The 18,199-nt window shown below is 33.8% G+C and overlaps 2 protein-coding genes across 2 annotated transcripts; one reads left to right on the plus strand and one right to left on the minus strand.

Moving 5' to 3' along the window:
* Positions 1-427: 427 nt before the first annotated feature.
* Positions 428-1,531, plus strand: LOC111369039. Its single transcript, XM_022990525.1, has 3 exons — positions 428-709; positions 813-1,043; positions 1,406-1,531. Exons 1-3 carry the CDS (start codon positions 428-430, stop codon positions 1,529-1,531), a joined length of 639 nt encoding a protein of 212 aa, XP_022846293.1.
* Positions 1,532-13,368: 11,837 nt separating this feature from the next.
* Positions 13,369-15,616, minus strand: LOC111369565 (14-3-3-like protein 16R). Its single transcript, XM_022991135.1, has 4 exons — positions 15,043-15,616; positions 14,057-14,179; positions 13,793-13,909; positions 13,369-13,700 (listed from the first exon to the last, which is right to left on the minus strand). Exons 1-4 carry the CDS (start codon positions 15,520-15,522, stop codon positions 13,650-13,652), a joined length of 771 nt encoding a protein of 256 aa, XP_022846903.1. The 5' UTR covers positions 15,523-15,616; the 3' UTR covers positions 13,369-13,649.
* Positions 15,617-18,199: the final 2,583 nt, after the last annotated feature.

Below are 18,199 nucleotides of genomic sequence, written 5' to 3' on the forward strand. Positions count from 1 at the left end.
AACAGAGAAGTAAGACGAAGCCATTTAGGTTCTTCAATATGTGGACTAATCATGAAAAATTCCATGAGATAGTACAATATTGTTGGGAACAAGAGGTTAAAGGTACGAAATAATTCATACTTTGCAAGAAGTTACAAAGTCTCAAGATGGAGCTAAAGAAGCTAAATGAGATGCACTTTTCACACATATCCATTTGAGCCCAAACGACTATTTTGGCGTTGAAAGAAGCACAAAAAGAATTGCATGACAATCCCTCTAACAATGTGCTTCAAGAGAAGGTGACAAGGATGAGGAAGGTAGCTATGCATCTTTGTGAAGCGGTAAGGAGCTTCTATTACCAACAAGCTAAATACAGAATAGTGACAAATGTACAAAGTTCTTCCATTCGGTGGTAAAGAGGAACTCCAAAAGCAACTACATTGTTATCATGCTCACGGGAGATGGTGCATATACTTCCTCATTAGATGAAGTGGCCTATGAACTCATTCATTTCTACAATGAGTTGTTGGGGAAAAATAGTGCGAGGAAGGCCGTTGAGCATGATATCTTTAAGAGTGGTCCCATGTTAACGGAAGAGCAAGCTATGACACTAGTTTGGGATGTTCTAGAGAAAGAGGTCAAAAATGCATTATTTGGCATTGGGGCAAAAAATATTGGGACATTGTTGGTCATGAGTTCATTGGAGCAGTCAAAGAATTCTATAATTCGAGTTCTTTACTAAAACCCAAAAAAAATAATAATAATAAATAAAAAATCACACAGTCATTGCCTTGGTTCCCAAGCATAATCACTCTACTTTCGTGGGTAATTAGAGGCCGATTGCATGTTGTGGTGTGTTCTACAAGGTTATTACAAAGATTTTTGCTTCTCAATTGGGAACAATTCTTGGGATGATCATATATCAAGCACAGACCACATTTGTGGAAAGTAGAACCATGACGGAGAATATTCATCTTACACAAAAGCTCTTGAGACAATATAATTGTAAAAGGGTTGCCCGTATATGCTTACTCAAAATTGATCTAAGGAAAGTATATGATTCGGTGAATTGGAATTTTTGAATTCCTACTATATTAATTGGGTGGGTGATGGAATACACGCTTTCATACTCCATTGCCCTAAATTGTAGTCTACATGGTTTCATTAAAGGAAGAAAAGGGCTTCATCAAGGTGATCCTTTATCTAGTTTTTCTATCAAAAATGGAAAATTGGCTATGGAAATTCCCCGTGGTCTAAAATTAATATAGACACAAAGGCTTTCAACAGGAAAGTCGTTTCGATCCAATCCATTCTTTGGGTCAAATAAAAAAGGATATGTCAGCGACTTAGCACGACAAAGCACTCTCCGAGTACGCAAACCCACTTTTCCCTGTTAATCTTGCTAAAACTAGTAGGCTAACCAAAGAGAGACAAGAATGTTGTGGAACTTCAACCAGAGTGGTCTCTTATGGTTCGAGCCCTTAGTGAGAAAGAGATGGTTATAGGCCAATTGAACGAGGGTGTGAGCGCATTTGGCTTCAAACCTTACTAAGTGAGCTTGAGGTTGAGGTCTATCATCCTATGAGAATATTCTTTGATAATTAAGCAGCAACTCGCATTGTCTCTAATCTGATTTTTCATTAATGTACCTGAAAGTCGCCTTAAAGCATTTTTCCTTGTCTTGACAAGTGGAAGTGAAAATCATATTACTAAAAGAGCAGCAACAACCAAGAGTTGAGAAAGGGAAGAAAGAAAAAGATCTTCAAAAATTTTAGAGTCCGTGATGATAGATCTGGACCAATTGAAAAGGCGCGTGAGTTGAATGACGTAGGTGCACAAGAGTACTTCACGCCACAACCATCTCTTTTTCATAAGTTCTACGGACCGATGTGTGATGCTTCATTTGGGAAAAAAGAATTATAGATATGCCAACCATTAGAATTAAGAACTGACATAAAAAGATTCCCCATGTATCATCTATAGCAAAACTATGAACAGGAGCTAGCAATTCAGACCGTATCCTCTCAACAATAAAAAAAAGAGTCGATAGAGTGAAGAAATTTGCTCACGAGTTGCAAAACATAACTCCATATTTGTTATTTGTCTTGAATATTTTCAAGAATGTTGACAAGAGCAACTGGCAATAGTGAGTTCAACTTTCATCGTAAATGTGGCCCGTTAAAGATTACTTACTTAGCATTTGTGGATGATTTGACGCTTTTTGCAAGAGGGAAAGCTATTTCGATTGGGATCTTAATTGATTGTCTAACAAACTTTGGCGATATATAAGGCTGAAAATGAATGCAAACAAGTCCAACTTGTATACGGCGAGAGTTTATGGGCAAGAGTTGGGGGATATTCTTCAACTTACCAACATGCCCATGGGATCGATGCCTTTCCGTTAATTGGGAATTCCACTTGCAGCGAGAAAATTGAAAATCAGTTCTTATAATCATCTTATCAATAAAATCACGGGCTATATTGGAGCTTGGACTAGAATCTCATTGTCTTATGTGGGAAGAGTGGAACTTGTGAGAAGTATTCTTCAAAGTGTTGTATGTTTTTGGCTTTCCATCCGACCTATTTTGTCCATGGTTGTATCAAAGGTTATTAGTCTCTGTCGGAACTCTCTTTGGGGATCTAAAAATTATTGGTTGCGTGGACTAGCATTTGTTTTCCTTGTTTTATTGTTGTTCGAAATTCAATTAAGGAATGAAAATGGAATGAAACAACATGAAGGAAAGAAAAACCGGCGTTGAAATCAAACGGTGAAAATATAAAGAAAAAATGGAGGCCCAAACATTGCCATGCGGCCGCATGGCCATCTACCGAGATTTAAAGGGGCCCTTCAATTACTCCATGCGGCCACATGGATTAATACCATGCGGCGGCATGGTGATTTCCTGTGACCGCTGGGAGTCATTTTTCTACCGTTATAACTTCAAAAGTGGTGGTTTTTCAACCTATTTTGGCACCATTTCGTGCACATTTGGTGATAGCCTATAAATAGGTGATAAATCTAAAGCCAAATAATGTGAATAACATTTTGTGATCAATACTCATTCCAAAATCAAAGATCAAACAATTGATTGATATTTATACTCAATTTTTTCTTTGTGTTATTAAAGTTTTGGAGGATCGCACTTATGCTTTGGTGCTAAATCATTTACAAGGTTTGTTATAATCCTACAAACCGTTTGCCAAAGATCTTTAAGCATCTCATTCAATCCCGAGAGGAAGCTAATATAGTTTGAGGACAGCGATTACGCGTTCGAGCCCTCCATTTTATTTCCTCAAATTTCTGGATATTAATTCAACTTGTGATTATATTTTCATTTTTGTTGTCTCTTATTCATTCCTCTATATATTTCCAACAATCTCAAACTATAATATCATGCCATGGAGAATGAGACAACCATGACAACCATTAAACTTATGAATCAAGATCTGGTTCGATTGGATCGTTTTGACGGGACGAACTTCACGCGGTGGCAAGACAAGTTGAAATTCCTATTAACAGCGTTGAAGATTTTTTATATCCTTGATCCAGAATTGGCCCCTTTGTCGGAACCCATAAATGAAGAGACTGAAGCAATCAAGGCCGAGAGACAAAAGCGCCAAGAAGATGAATTGATTTGTATCATATCTTGAGTCGGATCGCTTAAATGATTTGTATACAAATACAACTTCGGTGAAGGAAATCTGGAACGCTTTGGAAAGTAAGTATAAGGCGGAAGAGAAAGGTACAAAGAAGTTTTTAATTTCTAAGTATTTTGATTTTAAATTCTTAGAAAATATCCCCCTACTTCCCCAAGTGCATAAGTTGCAAGTGATTGTCAATAAATTGAAAGCGGTGAAGATTGAAATCTCGGAGACCTTTCAAGTGGGGGCTGTAATTGCTAATCTCCCGGGGACTTGGAAAGGATACCGAAAGAAAATTATGCATAGTTCCGAAAATTATTCTTTGGAACAATTGCAAAAACATTTTCGAATTGAGGAAGAATCCCGATTGCGTGACAAGAGTGAAAACTCTTTGGATGGAACTTTCAAGGTTAATGCTATTGAGAAATCTGATCAACCTACAAAATCCAACAAGAGGAACCCTTCAAGGAACTTCAACAAGTCCAAGAAGAAGACCAAAGGAGGATGTTATGTTTGTGGAAAATCTGGACACTACGCAAAAGATTGTAGACACCGGAAACACAACACCTCCGAAGATAAAGTGAATTCCATCCAAGAAGAAAAGATTGTGGCCACCGTAAGCGAGATAAATGCTATTAAGGGAAAGGTTCTCGGCTGGTGGTATGATACTTGTGCCACGGTACATGTATCATATAACAAATCTTTATTTAAAACATATAATGAAGTGGATGGGGACCAAGAGATCTAAATCGGTAACGAGGTGAGATCCAAAGTGATTGGAAAATGAAGTATAGACATTATCTTCACTTGTCTTTGAGTCCGGTAAACTTGTATTATCCCTCAACGAGAAATTTGTTGGAAAGGGATATTCTTGTGAAGGAATGATCAAGTTATGTACTATTGACAATGAAATAAATAAAACTGATTTCGCTTATGTTGTGGATTCATTTTCATTATGGCATGCTAGATTAGATCATGTTGGAATAAGTGCCATGAAACGCATGAAAAATTGTGAATTGATCTCATATGATGGAAATAATGAAAATAAATGCAAGATTTGTGTTGAATCTAAAATGATCAAAAAGTCTTACCATAGTGTAAAAAGGATTTCTAACATTTTAGAACTTATTCACACCGATAAATGTGAAATGAATAGCATGTTAACTAGATGTGGAAATAAGTACTTTATTACCTTCATTGATGCCTTTTCTAGATATACGTATGTTTATTTGATAAAACATAAAAGTGAAACTTTTGATATGTTTAAAGTATAAAAAAACGACGTTGAAAATTATATAAGAAAGAAAATTAAAACTTTGAGAAGTGATAGAGGTGGTGAATATTTCTCCAATGAATTTAATTTGTTTTGTGAACATCATGAAATTATTTATCAATGTTCCGCACCTAGGATACCTGAACAAAACGGCTTGGCTGAAAGAAAAATAGAACATTTGTAGAAATGATAAATGTCATGCTTATTCATGCTAAGTTGCCATTTAATTTGTGGGGTGAAACTTTATTGAGTGCATGTAGAATACATAATAGAATTCTTTCGAAATATACTAAGGTTTATCCTTATGAATTATGGAAAGGAAAAAAATCAAACATTAGATACTTCAAAGTGTGGGGGTGTCTTTCTTATAGCAAGAACACAAATCCTAAGAGGACCAAATTGGGTCCAAGAGGTATTAAGTGTGCCTTTGTGGGATATGTAAATAATAGCAAATCTTATAGATTACTGAATTTGGAGTCCAATGTGATTATCGAATCCAATAATGTGGAAATCTTTGAGGATTCATTGTCTTCGGATAATGAATTAAGGGAAAATTTTTAAAATATCCCTAGCTCAAGTGGAACACATTACGAAACATCTTCAAAAGACGTTGATGAATCTAGTGAATCACGAAGAAGCAAGAGAACTCGGGTTGAGAAGTCTTTGGGACCGGATGAAATTGATTCTCAACTTATCTCATTCTACTTGGTAGAGGGAAATGAGTTGAATGTTGTAAGGACAATTCCTTTTGTTCTACAAGTGGAATCTAACTATAAAGAAGCTATGGCTTTGCGTGATAGCATCTTTTGGAAGGATGCAATTAAGGACGAAATGGATTCGATAATGTCCAATAACACTTGGGAGCTTGTCGATCTACCACCGGGATCCAAACCTATAGAATGTAAATGGGAATTTAGAAGAAAATATAATGTTGATGGATCCTTAAATACCTTCAAGGCTAGATTAGTAGCCAAAGGATATTGGCAAAAGGAAGGAATTGACTACTTTGATACCTATGCACCGGTTGGTAGAATAACATCGATCAGGATATTATTCGTTTTAACTTCAATATACGACGTGCATGTTGATCAAATGGATGTCAAGACGCCATTCCTAAATGGAGATCTCGATGAGGAGTTCTATATGGAACAATCTGAAGGGTTTGTCCTACCCAGAAATGAACATAATGTATGCAAGTTGGTGAAATCCTTGTACGGATTGAAACAAGCACCTAAGGAATGGCATGAGAAATTTGACTTAACAATTATATCATGTGGGTTTAAGCATAATATTATAGATAAATGTTTATATTTCAAAGTATGTGGAAATTATGTGACATTTATATGCTTATATGTTGATGACATGTTTATTATGAGTAATCACATGGACGGCATAGAAGAAACGAAGAGGTTTCTATCTTCCACATTCAAAATGAAAGATCTTTGACATGTAGATACCATTTTAGATATCAAAGTCACAAAGATGAGTGGGGGTTACTATTTGAGTCAATCACATTATATTGAAAATGTGATAAATAAGTTCAAACACTTGAACTTAGAAGAATATAGTACCCCAATCTATCCAAATCTGACTCTTGTAAAGAATAGTGGAAGGGCGATTTCTCAATTAAAGTATGCAAGTGCTATAGGGAGTCTTATGTATGCAGTTCAATGCATAAGATTGAACATAGCCTATGCAATAAGTAAACTCAACAGGTTTACTATTACTAGCAATCCGAGCAATAATCATTGGAAGACTATTGGGAGATTTCTTGGATATTTAAAGAAAAACAAGAACTTGGGCCTATAATATAATAAATTCCCGACAGTATTGGAAGGATTTACTGATGCTAGTTGGATATCTAGCACGGGTGAAAGTAAATCCACCTCGGGTTGGTTGTTTACTCTTGGAGGAGGTGCTGTTTCTTGAAAATCAAAGAAACAAACATGCATAACACATTCGACCATGGAATCTGAATTTGTTGCACTATCGGATATCGGGAAAGAGGCTGAGTGGCTTAAGGATCTCTTCTATGAGATACCTTTGGGATCGAAGAGTATGTCTTTAACACCTATCATGGGTGATAGTCAAGCCACATTAGCGAAAGCATACAATGAGGTATACAATGGAAAGTCTAGACATATGAGTCTAAGACATGACTACATAAAGAAATTAATCAAAGATGGAATAATTTTCCTAAATTATGTAAAGTCAATTGAGAACTTAGCGGATCCTTTAACTAAACCACTAAATAGAGATTTAGTGGCATCTACTTTGAGTAAAATGGGGTTGAAACTCCTTTCAAATAAAAGTCCACCAATGGCAGCAACCTTACCTGTCATTACTCAAAAGGTAATTCACGGGTTCAAAGGGTAAAAACAAGTCATTCGATATGTAGGATGGTCACAACATTATTAAAATTTACAATGACCCTATCCTAAGTAAATTAATGCTGATTGTTACTGAAGTGAGGGTTGAACATTAAAACTCTTAATGAAGCTCAGTACTAAAACACAAGTACCTCTAAAAGTAACAAATGTATTGGAAGAGAGGTGGTGCCGCCTAAAGTGAGAGTTAGAGTTTCTCTCTTAAAAGTTTGTTGAATAGGATGAGCGTAAGGCCATAACAACGCTAAGCGAGATATGAGGAACTTGAGAACACGTGGTACTCGTGTGTGTGTGTGTTCAGATCGATATTGTCACATGGAATAACTAGTTCAAAGCTACGACTACCTTTGATTCCGACTTTACTTTGTTTGGATTACACTATAGCTAGATTCAAATCGAAAGATATCTAGTCCTTATGCATGGGTATCGTATGATTTGAATATGAGATTCCTTTATTGAAATTTTTGAACAAGTGGGGGATTGTTATATTGTTGTTCGAAATTCATTTAAGGAATGAAAATGGAATGAAACAACATGAAGGAAGCCAAAGAAAAACCGGCGTGGAAACCAAACGGTGGAAATATAAAGAAAAAACGGAGGCCCAAGCTTTGTGCCATGCGACCGCATGGCCATCTATCGAGATTTAAAGGGGCCCTTCAATTACTCCATGCGGCCGCATGGTGATTTTCTATGACCGTTGGGAGCCCTTTTTCTACCATTATAACTTCAAAAGTGGTGGCTTTTCAACCTATTTTGGCACCATTTCGTGCACACTTGGTGATAGCCTATAAATAGGTGATAAATCTAAAGCCAAATAATGTGAATAACATTTTGTGATCAATACTTATTCCAAAATCAAAGATCAAACAATTGATTGATATTCATACTCAATTTTTTCTTTGTGTTCTTAAAGTTTTGGAGGATCGCACTTATACTTTGGTGCTAGATCCTTTACAAGGCTTATTATAATCCTACAAAACTGTTTGCCAAAGATCCTTTAGCATCTCATTCAATTTCGAGAAGAGGCAAATATAGTTTGAAGACAGCGATTACGAGTTCGAGCCTTCCATTTTATTTTCCTCAAATTTCTGGATATTAATTCAACTTGTGATTATATTTTCATTTTTGTTGTCTCTTCTTCATTCCTCTATATATTTCCAACATTCCTAAGCACGAAGGTGGGCTTGGATTTAGAGATATCAGTTGCTGGAACAAAGCGTTGCTCGCCAAAACTCTTTGGAACATCCATAGTAAAAAGAATACTCTTTGGGTGAAGTGGCTGAATCAAATTTTTCTTCATGGAAAGGATATTTGGGACTATATGGTAAGAAAAGACAGACTCCCCGCTACTTATAAGGGTGCTGGGAATTTGGGATCAAATTAAACAGCCTGAACAAACCATTAAGGCCTACTAATGGTTATCATGATTGGGAGTATCATAATTCATAAATCACACATTTTTTTTAATCATGAGCTTATCAATCATGAGGCTTCGCAAACTATTGATAGGCATGCTACTGGCTGTGTAACCTTTGTTTTAAACTAGACCAGATCAATCGGTCTAACAGAAAATCGGGAACCGATTTGGTTCTCACCTAAAAGAAGGAAAATAGAAAAACTAGCTATTTGCAATCGGAACCCGGCTCATATGATCTCAGTTTTCACGAGTTGGCCTATGTTTTTTATTTTATATCTCACAAATGTATAGATCATAACAAGTAATAAAGTCAACCTAACGGTTCGAATTATCATTTATAATAAGATTACTATCTAACCAGTAATTTAATTATGCCTAACTTCAAATCGACTGAAAATAAATAAATGTGCTTACTACATTTTTATAAAAAAAAATTTAAAATATACTAACACATACAAATAAAATTACATGTACCCGATCGATTAACAATTTTTTATATAATTATCAATATATTATATAACTAATTATGCGTACCCAATTGAATTCTTCTAATTTAATTGATTTAACACTCTCGAGTTCAAACCAATTACACGCAATAAGATAACACATCATATCTCTATGTGAATCCAAATAAGCCTCAATCAAAAGCATTCAATCATCAAAGAATTAATGTGATGATTGTAACAACCATAGAAGCGTTCTCTACACTTTTATTTAAATTTTACAGATTTTTCCCAGGTGATCAAACAAATCACTCGCATTTTAGTATAATTATCGCTCACAAATCAATGAATTAGTTGTCAATTAATTCGAAGTATTAAGAATAAAAGTAAAAACAATTCACAAAATTAATTGAAAAATTAAAATTAAGTTTCAAAACAAGGTTGCAGTTGTTCAATTTAACTAATCAATTAATTGAACACATGGGTGAAGAATAAAACAAGAATGAATTAAAGTATATCACTAGTTGTTAAGGAAAATGGGGGAAAAGATGAAGATTTTGCGCCAAAAATCCTCCTCTTCGTAAAAAACTTGAAAATTTAGGATTTTTCTCTACTTGTGGGCACTTTTTTCTTGTAATTCATGTGATTTTTATGTCCCAAGATGCTCCTTTGGCTTGTATAAATTAATGTGTACCATAAATTCCAGCATGCCCCCTTCAATTGTTGGACTAAAGGATGTATCTATAAAAACAAGGACTTCGACTGTACAACATATTTTGCGAATTTAAATTCATTTTCATTATCTTTGTCCTCAGGGAGTCATCAGTGTTGCAAATAGCTCATAATTACTTCCATCCAATGAGGGCTCTCTCTTACCGACAAGCTTTCTTCCGAATATGCGAACATGAAGAGACTCGCTAAGTGTTCGACATAGACCACTGCAAGTATCTCAAAATCTTTGGAGCTAGGAATATGAAAAATAGCTTATTTATGGCAGTTGCTTGTGATTTTGAAAATTATGTATAGCATGTGCAAAAGGATTAAGATAGACGTACATTCTAGCTTATACCTTAGATGACAGGAAATCGATATCTATGCAATGATGTAATTGGATGAATTGAAAATCGAGAGTATAAATGTTGCCATGTGGAAAAGTGTAAAAGGAAAGTGTAAGAGAAAATGTATGTATAACGTGGTTGATCAAGAGAAGTCACATTCACACAAATACGCATGCCAATTGTCACCTCTTTCTCTCGTGTCTAATCCTTCTCTTTTTCTTACCACATACATACAATTATCTCACATATACAGACAGAGTCGGTCCTGTTGCCAGGCAAATGAGGCCTGTGCCTCAGACCCAAAACCATAAGGGGTCTATTTTGGCCCAAAAATTTTTTTTTCTTTAATATTAATAGAAGGAAAAGTAAAATAGTTTTTTCATTAATTGTGAGATGATTGAGATATTTGTTTGTTGCTTTAACATTAAGTTTTAAGTTGGCAATATATTGCATAATACACTGTTGAATTTTGCCTTTACGTTGATTTTGAGGCCTAATTTTTGGACTTCGCCTTGGGCCCCGACAATCGCAGGACCGACCCTGTATATAGATATATACATACACATATATAAGTTGAAGGAAGAAATATGAGAATTTCTTTATGTAATCCGATATTAGGAGGCTAAATCATGACATGGAAGTTCATTCATCTAATAAAGAATTTTCCATATCTAGAGAGTTGGTAACTGGGGATTAAGCGAGAAATAGTAATGTGGCTTTACTTTTAGATTTTTTGGCTTAAATAGTATGATAAACCTATGCTTTTTTCCAACGATTTGTATTAACCTGAAGTAATAAAGTGTCGTTTTATAACACGTTGGCACTAAATGGCACTTTGTACAGTTTAACGTTATTGCTTTTAAAAGAGTGACCATTAATATAAAAGTTAGAAGCTCGAGTGATTCAATTATCATTGACATAATTATTCAAAAATTCTTGGAGTATTTGTTAACAAAATTGTCTGCCAGCAAGTAATCCATATATTGTCTACCATGGAAATCTTCACATAATCTATGTTAACAGCATTTTGTAGCAAAACCTATCTATCCAGTTAGCATTTTTTTTCGTCATCTGTTCAAATGTGCATCACGCTGTCTTGAGAAGAATCCGATATGTTCGTCTTCATAATTTTTATTTCTTAAACAGATGAGGTAAATATATCAAAGGGCTATTGCATTCCTTTAAGCAAAGGAAGTTATATTTATTGATTTCTCTTGCTTTAGGTCTTTCCTTGTGAGTGAATTGGAGCGACACCATCTTCATCATGATTAAAGACAAGTGCATCAGATTAACAAAAGCTATGGTAAATTTGTTTAGCCTAGATAAACTTAAATAAATAGATTAACGAAAGCTTAAGTTGTGCAAGTATTTAATGAATTTCTTAGCAGTATAATTCAATAAAGTTGTTATCAGTATAAGAATGTCACAATATGCACCAAGTTTTCCTGCTTGTTGATTCTGCAGTTGCAGGTGAACGTTCATATAAGCATTGACATATGCTAAATTTTCATACTTGGATTTATCAATTAAGAGGATATGGCAAGACTAAGCCCACATTTGATTCAGCTAAAAATGTTGATTGAAAATTCTAAATCAAAGTCAACAATTAATTTTAACCACACATTTCATGAGATCTACTAGGACTGCACAAAAAAATTGTGAAACCGCAAACCTAATCGAAACCGTTGAATTAAAACCGTTGGTTTGAGTCAATGTGGACCCGTGATTTTGTTTCTCTTAAACCGAACCAAATCATTTCAAAATGATTTGGTTTAGATTTTGACTTTCAAAAACCGCACAAAATCGAACCGAACTGTTTTAAAATTTTTTAATTAAAACATTAATTTTATTAACTTAAAAATTTTACAATTTTCACTTTAAAAAAAAATCAATTTAGCAATACAAATTACAACCATCTATTCAAATAATCATATAAAGTAAATTAGTTTCATCATTATTCGCGTATAGTTTAACAAGTTCACAACACATGTTATCACATGATATTTAAACTAAATTAAAATTATTCCAAAATTATATTAAACAAAACTACGTCAGCAAATTACTTCTAAAGTTTCAAAAGTTCTAACATAAACTCTCATTTTCCTAACATATGACGCTTGTCTGCCACTACTAAACGAATCACCAGTCATCTTTGTCTGTTAATATGCTAATTTCTACCTAAATCGCATCTTTCTCTCCTTTTTCGGTAAGTCTTAGATTCTCATTCAAACTATTTTTTCGTTGTTCTTTCTTTCATTTGTTATTTTTGATCTTATTATATACTTGTGAATTGTGGTTTGGATAGAAAAATAACTGTTTATGTGCCTAGATGATTAATGAACTTGTTTGTAGTTTGGAAAGAACAAAGGACGGATCGTGTTGATTGTGTGAAAATATTAAAATTTCTTAACTAGTACCACTACCTTCTACTTTCATAAAGTAGTTAGAGAATAAAATTCGTCAATTCTCAATAAACCCAAACTCTATCAATTTTTGTACATCTAAATATAAATCATTCAATTTTTATTTAACATCTCATAGAAAAGACGAAAAGGGTTTTAACCAAATTATAATAACAGAATGTAACTCTATCCTTACTAACCATTATATGATAATATGAATGTCAAACAAAAAAAAAAGTAAATAAAAATGAAGAAAAATATATTTGTTCTATTGACATCTTTTAACAACCAACTTTGAAGATAATTTATTCATGAATTTCTTGATAAATATAGATGTAATTTAATATTTAACATTTTTAGTTCTCGTTTAAACTTATACGTTAACTTATGTTAAACATATTACTATAATATCGATAAATAAACTGCGAATTAAAACGGCATCAAACCGCAATTTATGGTTTGGTTTGAAAAATAAAATGGCTTGGTCAAGCTTGAAAAATTTTCAAATCACATAAAATAGCTTGAATTGAAAATATAGCACAAACCACCCAAATCGAACCGCATTCACCCCTAAGATCCACAACTTTTAAATCATAGATTTTATCAACTTTTATCAAAATCAACTATATATCTGATTTTTATCTGAACCAAACATGAGCTTAATCGTGAAATTAGAACTATTTGGTTACTAGCAGTAAACCATCAAGAACAACAATAATCGTAATCATAGATTACTTTGGGGGGAAAAAAAAGATCAAATCAGAGGATTGAATCGATGGAATCCTTTCGCAATGTAGATAAAATTATAGCGAAATAAGTTCGGCACAGAGCCACAGACATTAGCCAACTGAGAAACGGAAAGAACAAATGGCAAAGTGGTGAATATCAGCTTCTAGAGTCGGAGTTCAGAAAACAACTAGACAATAAAGACGAATACTGGCTACTAGCAGCATTTTTAATTTAAAAAAAAAAAAAGAAAAAAAAAAGGAAAAAAAGAAGCAACACTGCCAATGGGAAAACACCCAAATGCTAAAAGCACAAAATTTTACTACTCGTTATCCGGCTTGGGTGCGTCCTTGACCTCCTCGGAACCATCGTCCTATATCAGAACAATAAGCAGTAACCTACGTTAAACTCGTGCTCAAAATAGCCTGGGAAGCACTAACGGAAAGGAAGAACGAAAAACTCTACCTGCATATCTGAAGTCCATAAAGTGAGGTTGTCACGGAGAAGCTGCATGATCAGCGTGCTATCCTTGTATGACTCCTCTCCAAGTGTGTCCAACTCTGCAATTGCTTCATCAAAAGCCTAACCATGGTATGAGAAGTGAAAGTCAGACCAGAAAATAACAAGAGAGAATCTAATCTTTCATTTGTTCATGTGGGGATAATAATTCTTTTGTGGCTAAGAAAAAAGCTGAGAGATTTGAGATAAAAGCCTGATTATCTTGCGAACCTGTTTGGCAAGATTACAAGCGCGGTCTGGAGAATTCAAAATCTCATAGTAAAAGACTGAGAAATTGAGTGCTAGCCCAAGCCGGATTGGATGTGTTGGAGCAAGCTCAGCACTTGCAATGTCCTACAAACACCAGAAACGCTCCGCAAATAAGTTTACAATTTCATCTTATAAAATTCTCAATTTGCATCAAAGGGCTTGAAATTACAACTTTCACAATTTGATCTACTACATTTATCAGATAAGAAGAAATAATAGAATCCAAGTTTTCATCATCAGAGAGAAGTATTTCAAAGCAAACTATATATTCATATAACCTTCAACACAGAATATCTGACTAAAATGAAACTTCATGCTGCATTTTCACAAAATTGCTAATCATTGAGAAGAAAGTACATCCAGGATGTAAAAGTAAGCAAAAATTCAACGCAAATAACATATTTCCCATTAAATCGTATGCATCTAGTTTCAAATAAAACCAACCCAATCAAGCGAATTTCACTACTTCATCTAGAAACGCCACCAACAGTTTTCCACAAATTTAACAAAAATGACAAATAAAGCCCCAGTTTGTCATCCATTTTCTACCATTCTTTTCCATTATTTTTTGTTCACACATTCTTCATTAAAATAATATTACTCGTAAATCAAAATTCTTTCTTTTTTAATCACAAATTTCAACATCAATAACTATTCCATAATCCATTCTTCCCAAATAATGGGTGACAAACACACCCAAAATAAGGATTGCTACTTAAATTCGTTGGCCACAGGAAGAATTTCAAAATTAAGAACCCGTTGTTAATCTTAAATATAATTTAAATAAATCTCATCTAATAAATTATATATAGTAAATCCTAAATTCTAAAAAATGGATCTAAGGACTTCTGGAACATTATTAGGTAGATCACAAACAAGCAAAATATAACAAATCATATAACGACTGCAAAATATAAAAAGAATAAGGAAAACTCCAAAAACCTAACCTGGGCTGATTTGTAAGCTGAGAGAGTGTTTTCGGCGGCTTCTTTCCGCTCGGCTCCAGTCTTAAACTCCGCCAAGTAGCGGTGATAATCACCCTTCATCTTCAAGTAGAAGACTTTCGAATCACCACTGGAGGCGGATCCGATGAGTTTTGAGTCGAGAAGTTTCAAAATCCCATCGCAGATGCTGGAGAGCTCTGATTCAATCTTAGATCTGTAACCTTTGATGGTTGAAACGTGGCTTTCGTTGCCGCGGCTCTCCTCCTTTTGTTCAATCGACGATATGATCCTCCAGGAGGCTCGGCGAGCGCCAATAACGTTCTTGTAGGCCACAGAGAGGAGGTTACGCTCCTCAACCGTCAATTCCTCACCGCCTTCCGATGCAGTGACGACTTTCTCCATGAACTCCACCATCTCTTCGTAACGCTCGGCCTGCTCGGCCAGCTTCGCCATGTATACGCTCTCCTCGCGTGGGGATGCCATTGAGAAAGGGATTTCTACAGAGAGAATTTTTTATTTTTATTTTTTCTAGAGAGAGGGAGAGAGTGAGAGTGGGGAGAAACACGAAGGGCAATTTTTGGATTCGATTTGGGTACAATTTTTTTTTCCTTTTTTTTTTTTTTTTTTTTTTTTTTTTTTTTTTTTTTTTTTTTTTGGGGGAAAAATGTATTGGATTTTTAGGTGTTTTAGAATTTTGGATCTGAATTTTGTACGAATATTGTTACATTTTAGAGTTGTCATGAGGGCCATGTTACTAGGCCTTGTCCCTATTATATACTCTACATTCTACAAAAAATTAAAGACCCTGACTGATGGAAATTAAAATTAAATTTTTAGTAAATTTTGATAAAAATAATGAAATTTGAAATTAAAAAGTTACGAAACCCACGAAATATGTTGATTTTGATTTGTGTTAAAATTTGAATTTTAATCACTACCCAATAGAATCAAAATTATATTGGCTGAACTTGAATGTTATACTATGTTGATTGCTTTTTATTTTTTGAGGAAAAAAATTATAAAAAACAGAAGTCTGATAGTATGAGAACAAAATTATAAATCATTTATAAGTAATTACATTTTATTTTGAACCATAAATTTTGATATATTTTCAAGGGAATATGTTACTTGTACATAATGTTGTGTTCATACTGGTGTCTAACCCTCCTCACATTCACTTTGAAGTGGGTCTCCTTTATACAAAGAGGTGGACACCGATATGAACACCCTAATATGTGTAATACTACCCATTTTCAAGTACTATCCACGTATCAATGCTTATTTATTTCTATCTCTTTGTAGATTAAATTGTTAACAAACGGAATCTAATTTGCATTTTGGTTCAAAATGTTTAAAAAATGGGAATTGGCACAAATGGTCCCTTAACGTATGGGCTCTTGTGGCAAATAGTCCCTAATGTTTCATTCTTCGCACTGACCCCCTCAACGTATTGACTTTTGTGAAAAAGCAATTTTGAATTGTTATCATCCATTCTTGCCGTTCAACATCTATTTTAATACGAAGACACTTGTAACATTTACGCATTTATACACTTAAATGATGATTTGCACATAATAATAATAATAAGAATAATAATTTACATATTAGGTTGAACTACCCTCCCACTTACAGTAGATAGGAGATAAATTTTTCACCCATCGATGTGGCAACATGTGACATTGACCGCTGGATTTTAAATTTATTTCCTATCATGGGCCACATAACTCTTGCCCACTGTAGGCAGAAGATCCATTATATTAGTTTGAATTGTATCGTCTTTTGTAATGTTACTAACATTTGTTCACAAATAAATTCATCATTGTTAATGAAAAATCGCAACCAAAAAATGTCATTTAAGTTTAATATGATGTTCCTTTTTCTATGTTTTCTATCTTGAACTATTGGAATTACCTTTTTATTTATTGATTTTTATTTTTTATTTTAGCTTTTCTCAAATATACAGTTTTGCAACAGTACTTTTATTAATATTGGAGAATCGAAAATGAATTTTGACAACTTGAGACGGGTGACATGAACATTCAATCACAAGGTGGAATCAATGTGTCTCATATTTTACTTTAAACAATGATGTTGTTGATAGATTTAGGAATTGGTCTCGATTTTCAACAGTAGTATCAAATTGTATGATCGTACTGAGTGTTGGAGTAGATAAAATAATAATTCGTTGACTTGTGACAAGTACAAGTCAAGAATACGTTGACTCAGTTTGAATTTCGCAAAGATTTGGTATGAAAACAAACTCCATGAAGTATGGAAAATGTGGTCATGTCATAAAAAATTGTTCAAAATGAAAACCAACTCGGCTAATTGCTCGAATTTAGAAGGACAATGTAGCTATGATAATAAGAGACAATATTTCGCTTGAGTAATATATGTAGTTGATGTTTTATGAACTCCCAGGGAAATCAAAGAGGGGTTGAACAATAATTTTTCAGCAAGTTTGTTAGAACACCATAGGTTTTTAGCAAATTTGTTAGAAATGGAGTGATGTAAGTTTTGAAATTTGTTAATTCCAAGTATTGACATATATATGTGTGCGTGTGTGTGTGTGTTGCCGCATGAAATAAGAATCATTTTTTGGACAACGATGCTCTTACTAATATTTGATGGTTCCCAATTTGTCCCATTAATATTCATTAATGTACTCTCAATTATATACGTACGTATAGAAACATATTTTTACTCATTTGCATGTCTATTCGTTCAAATACATACTTCATCCAACCCACTAATATAGATTTACTTTCTTTCTTTGTTTTTCCAAATTATAAGTAACTTTTCTTATTGGAAGTATAGTTAATTTCTTAATTTTCTAATATGCTCATACATAATATTTGTTATCAACAAATATAAACTACTTCTATTTATACCTTATTTATTGTAGGAATATATTAGAAAAATTGTAAGTAAAATTTATATTTTTAACTATATTAATTACATTTTCTTAATCTATATGAAAATGAAACAATTTTTTTTTTCTGAGACAGATAAAGTATTTAAATTATATTATACACATCACAATTATACTATTCACATTTCACCGACCATACTACTTGTAGGTCATTCAGATTCCACACGATGACACTCATGCCTTTTGCATCGTATTATTACATTATGTCTCTTAATATATTAAGCACAT

The sequence above is a fragment of the Olea europaea genome, chromosome 20 (genome assembly GCF_002742605.1).
Source record: "Olea europaea var. sylvestris chromosome 20, O_europaea_v1, whole genome shotgun sequence".
Classification (NCBI taxonomy): Eukaryota; Viridiplantae; Streptophyta; class Magnoliopsida; order Lamiales; family Oleaceae; genus Olea; species Olea europaea.

Coding starts and splice junctions, on each gene's coding strand:
- LOC111369039 (XM_022990525.1), top strand. CDS start 428: ATGCTCACGGGAGATGGTGCATATACTTCCTCATTAGATGAAGTGGCC. Junction 710..812: donor CAAAGAATTCTATAATTCGA/GTTCTTTACTAA, acceptor GTGGGTAATTAG/AGGCCGATTGCATGTTGTGG. Junction 1,044..1,405: donor TAAGGAAAGTATATGATTCG/GTGAATTGGAAT, acceptor GGCTAACCAAAG/AGAGACAAGAATGTTGTGGA.
- LOC111369565 (XM_022991135.1), bottom strand. CDS start 15,522: ATGGCATCCCCACGCGAGGAGAGCGTATACATGGCGAAGCTGGCCGAG. Junction 14,180..15,042: donor CAGCTTACAAATCAGCCCAG/GTTAGGTTTTTG, acceptor TGGTGTTTGTAG/GACATTGCAAGTGCTGAGCT. Junction 13,701..13,792: donor TATGGACTTCAGATATGCAG/GTAGAGTTTTTC, acceptor GTTCTGATATAG/GACGATGGTTCCGAGGAGGT.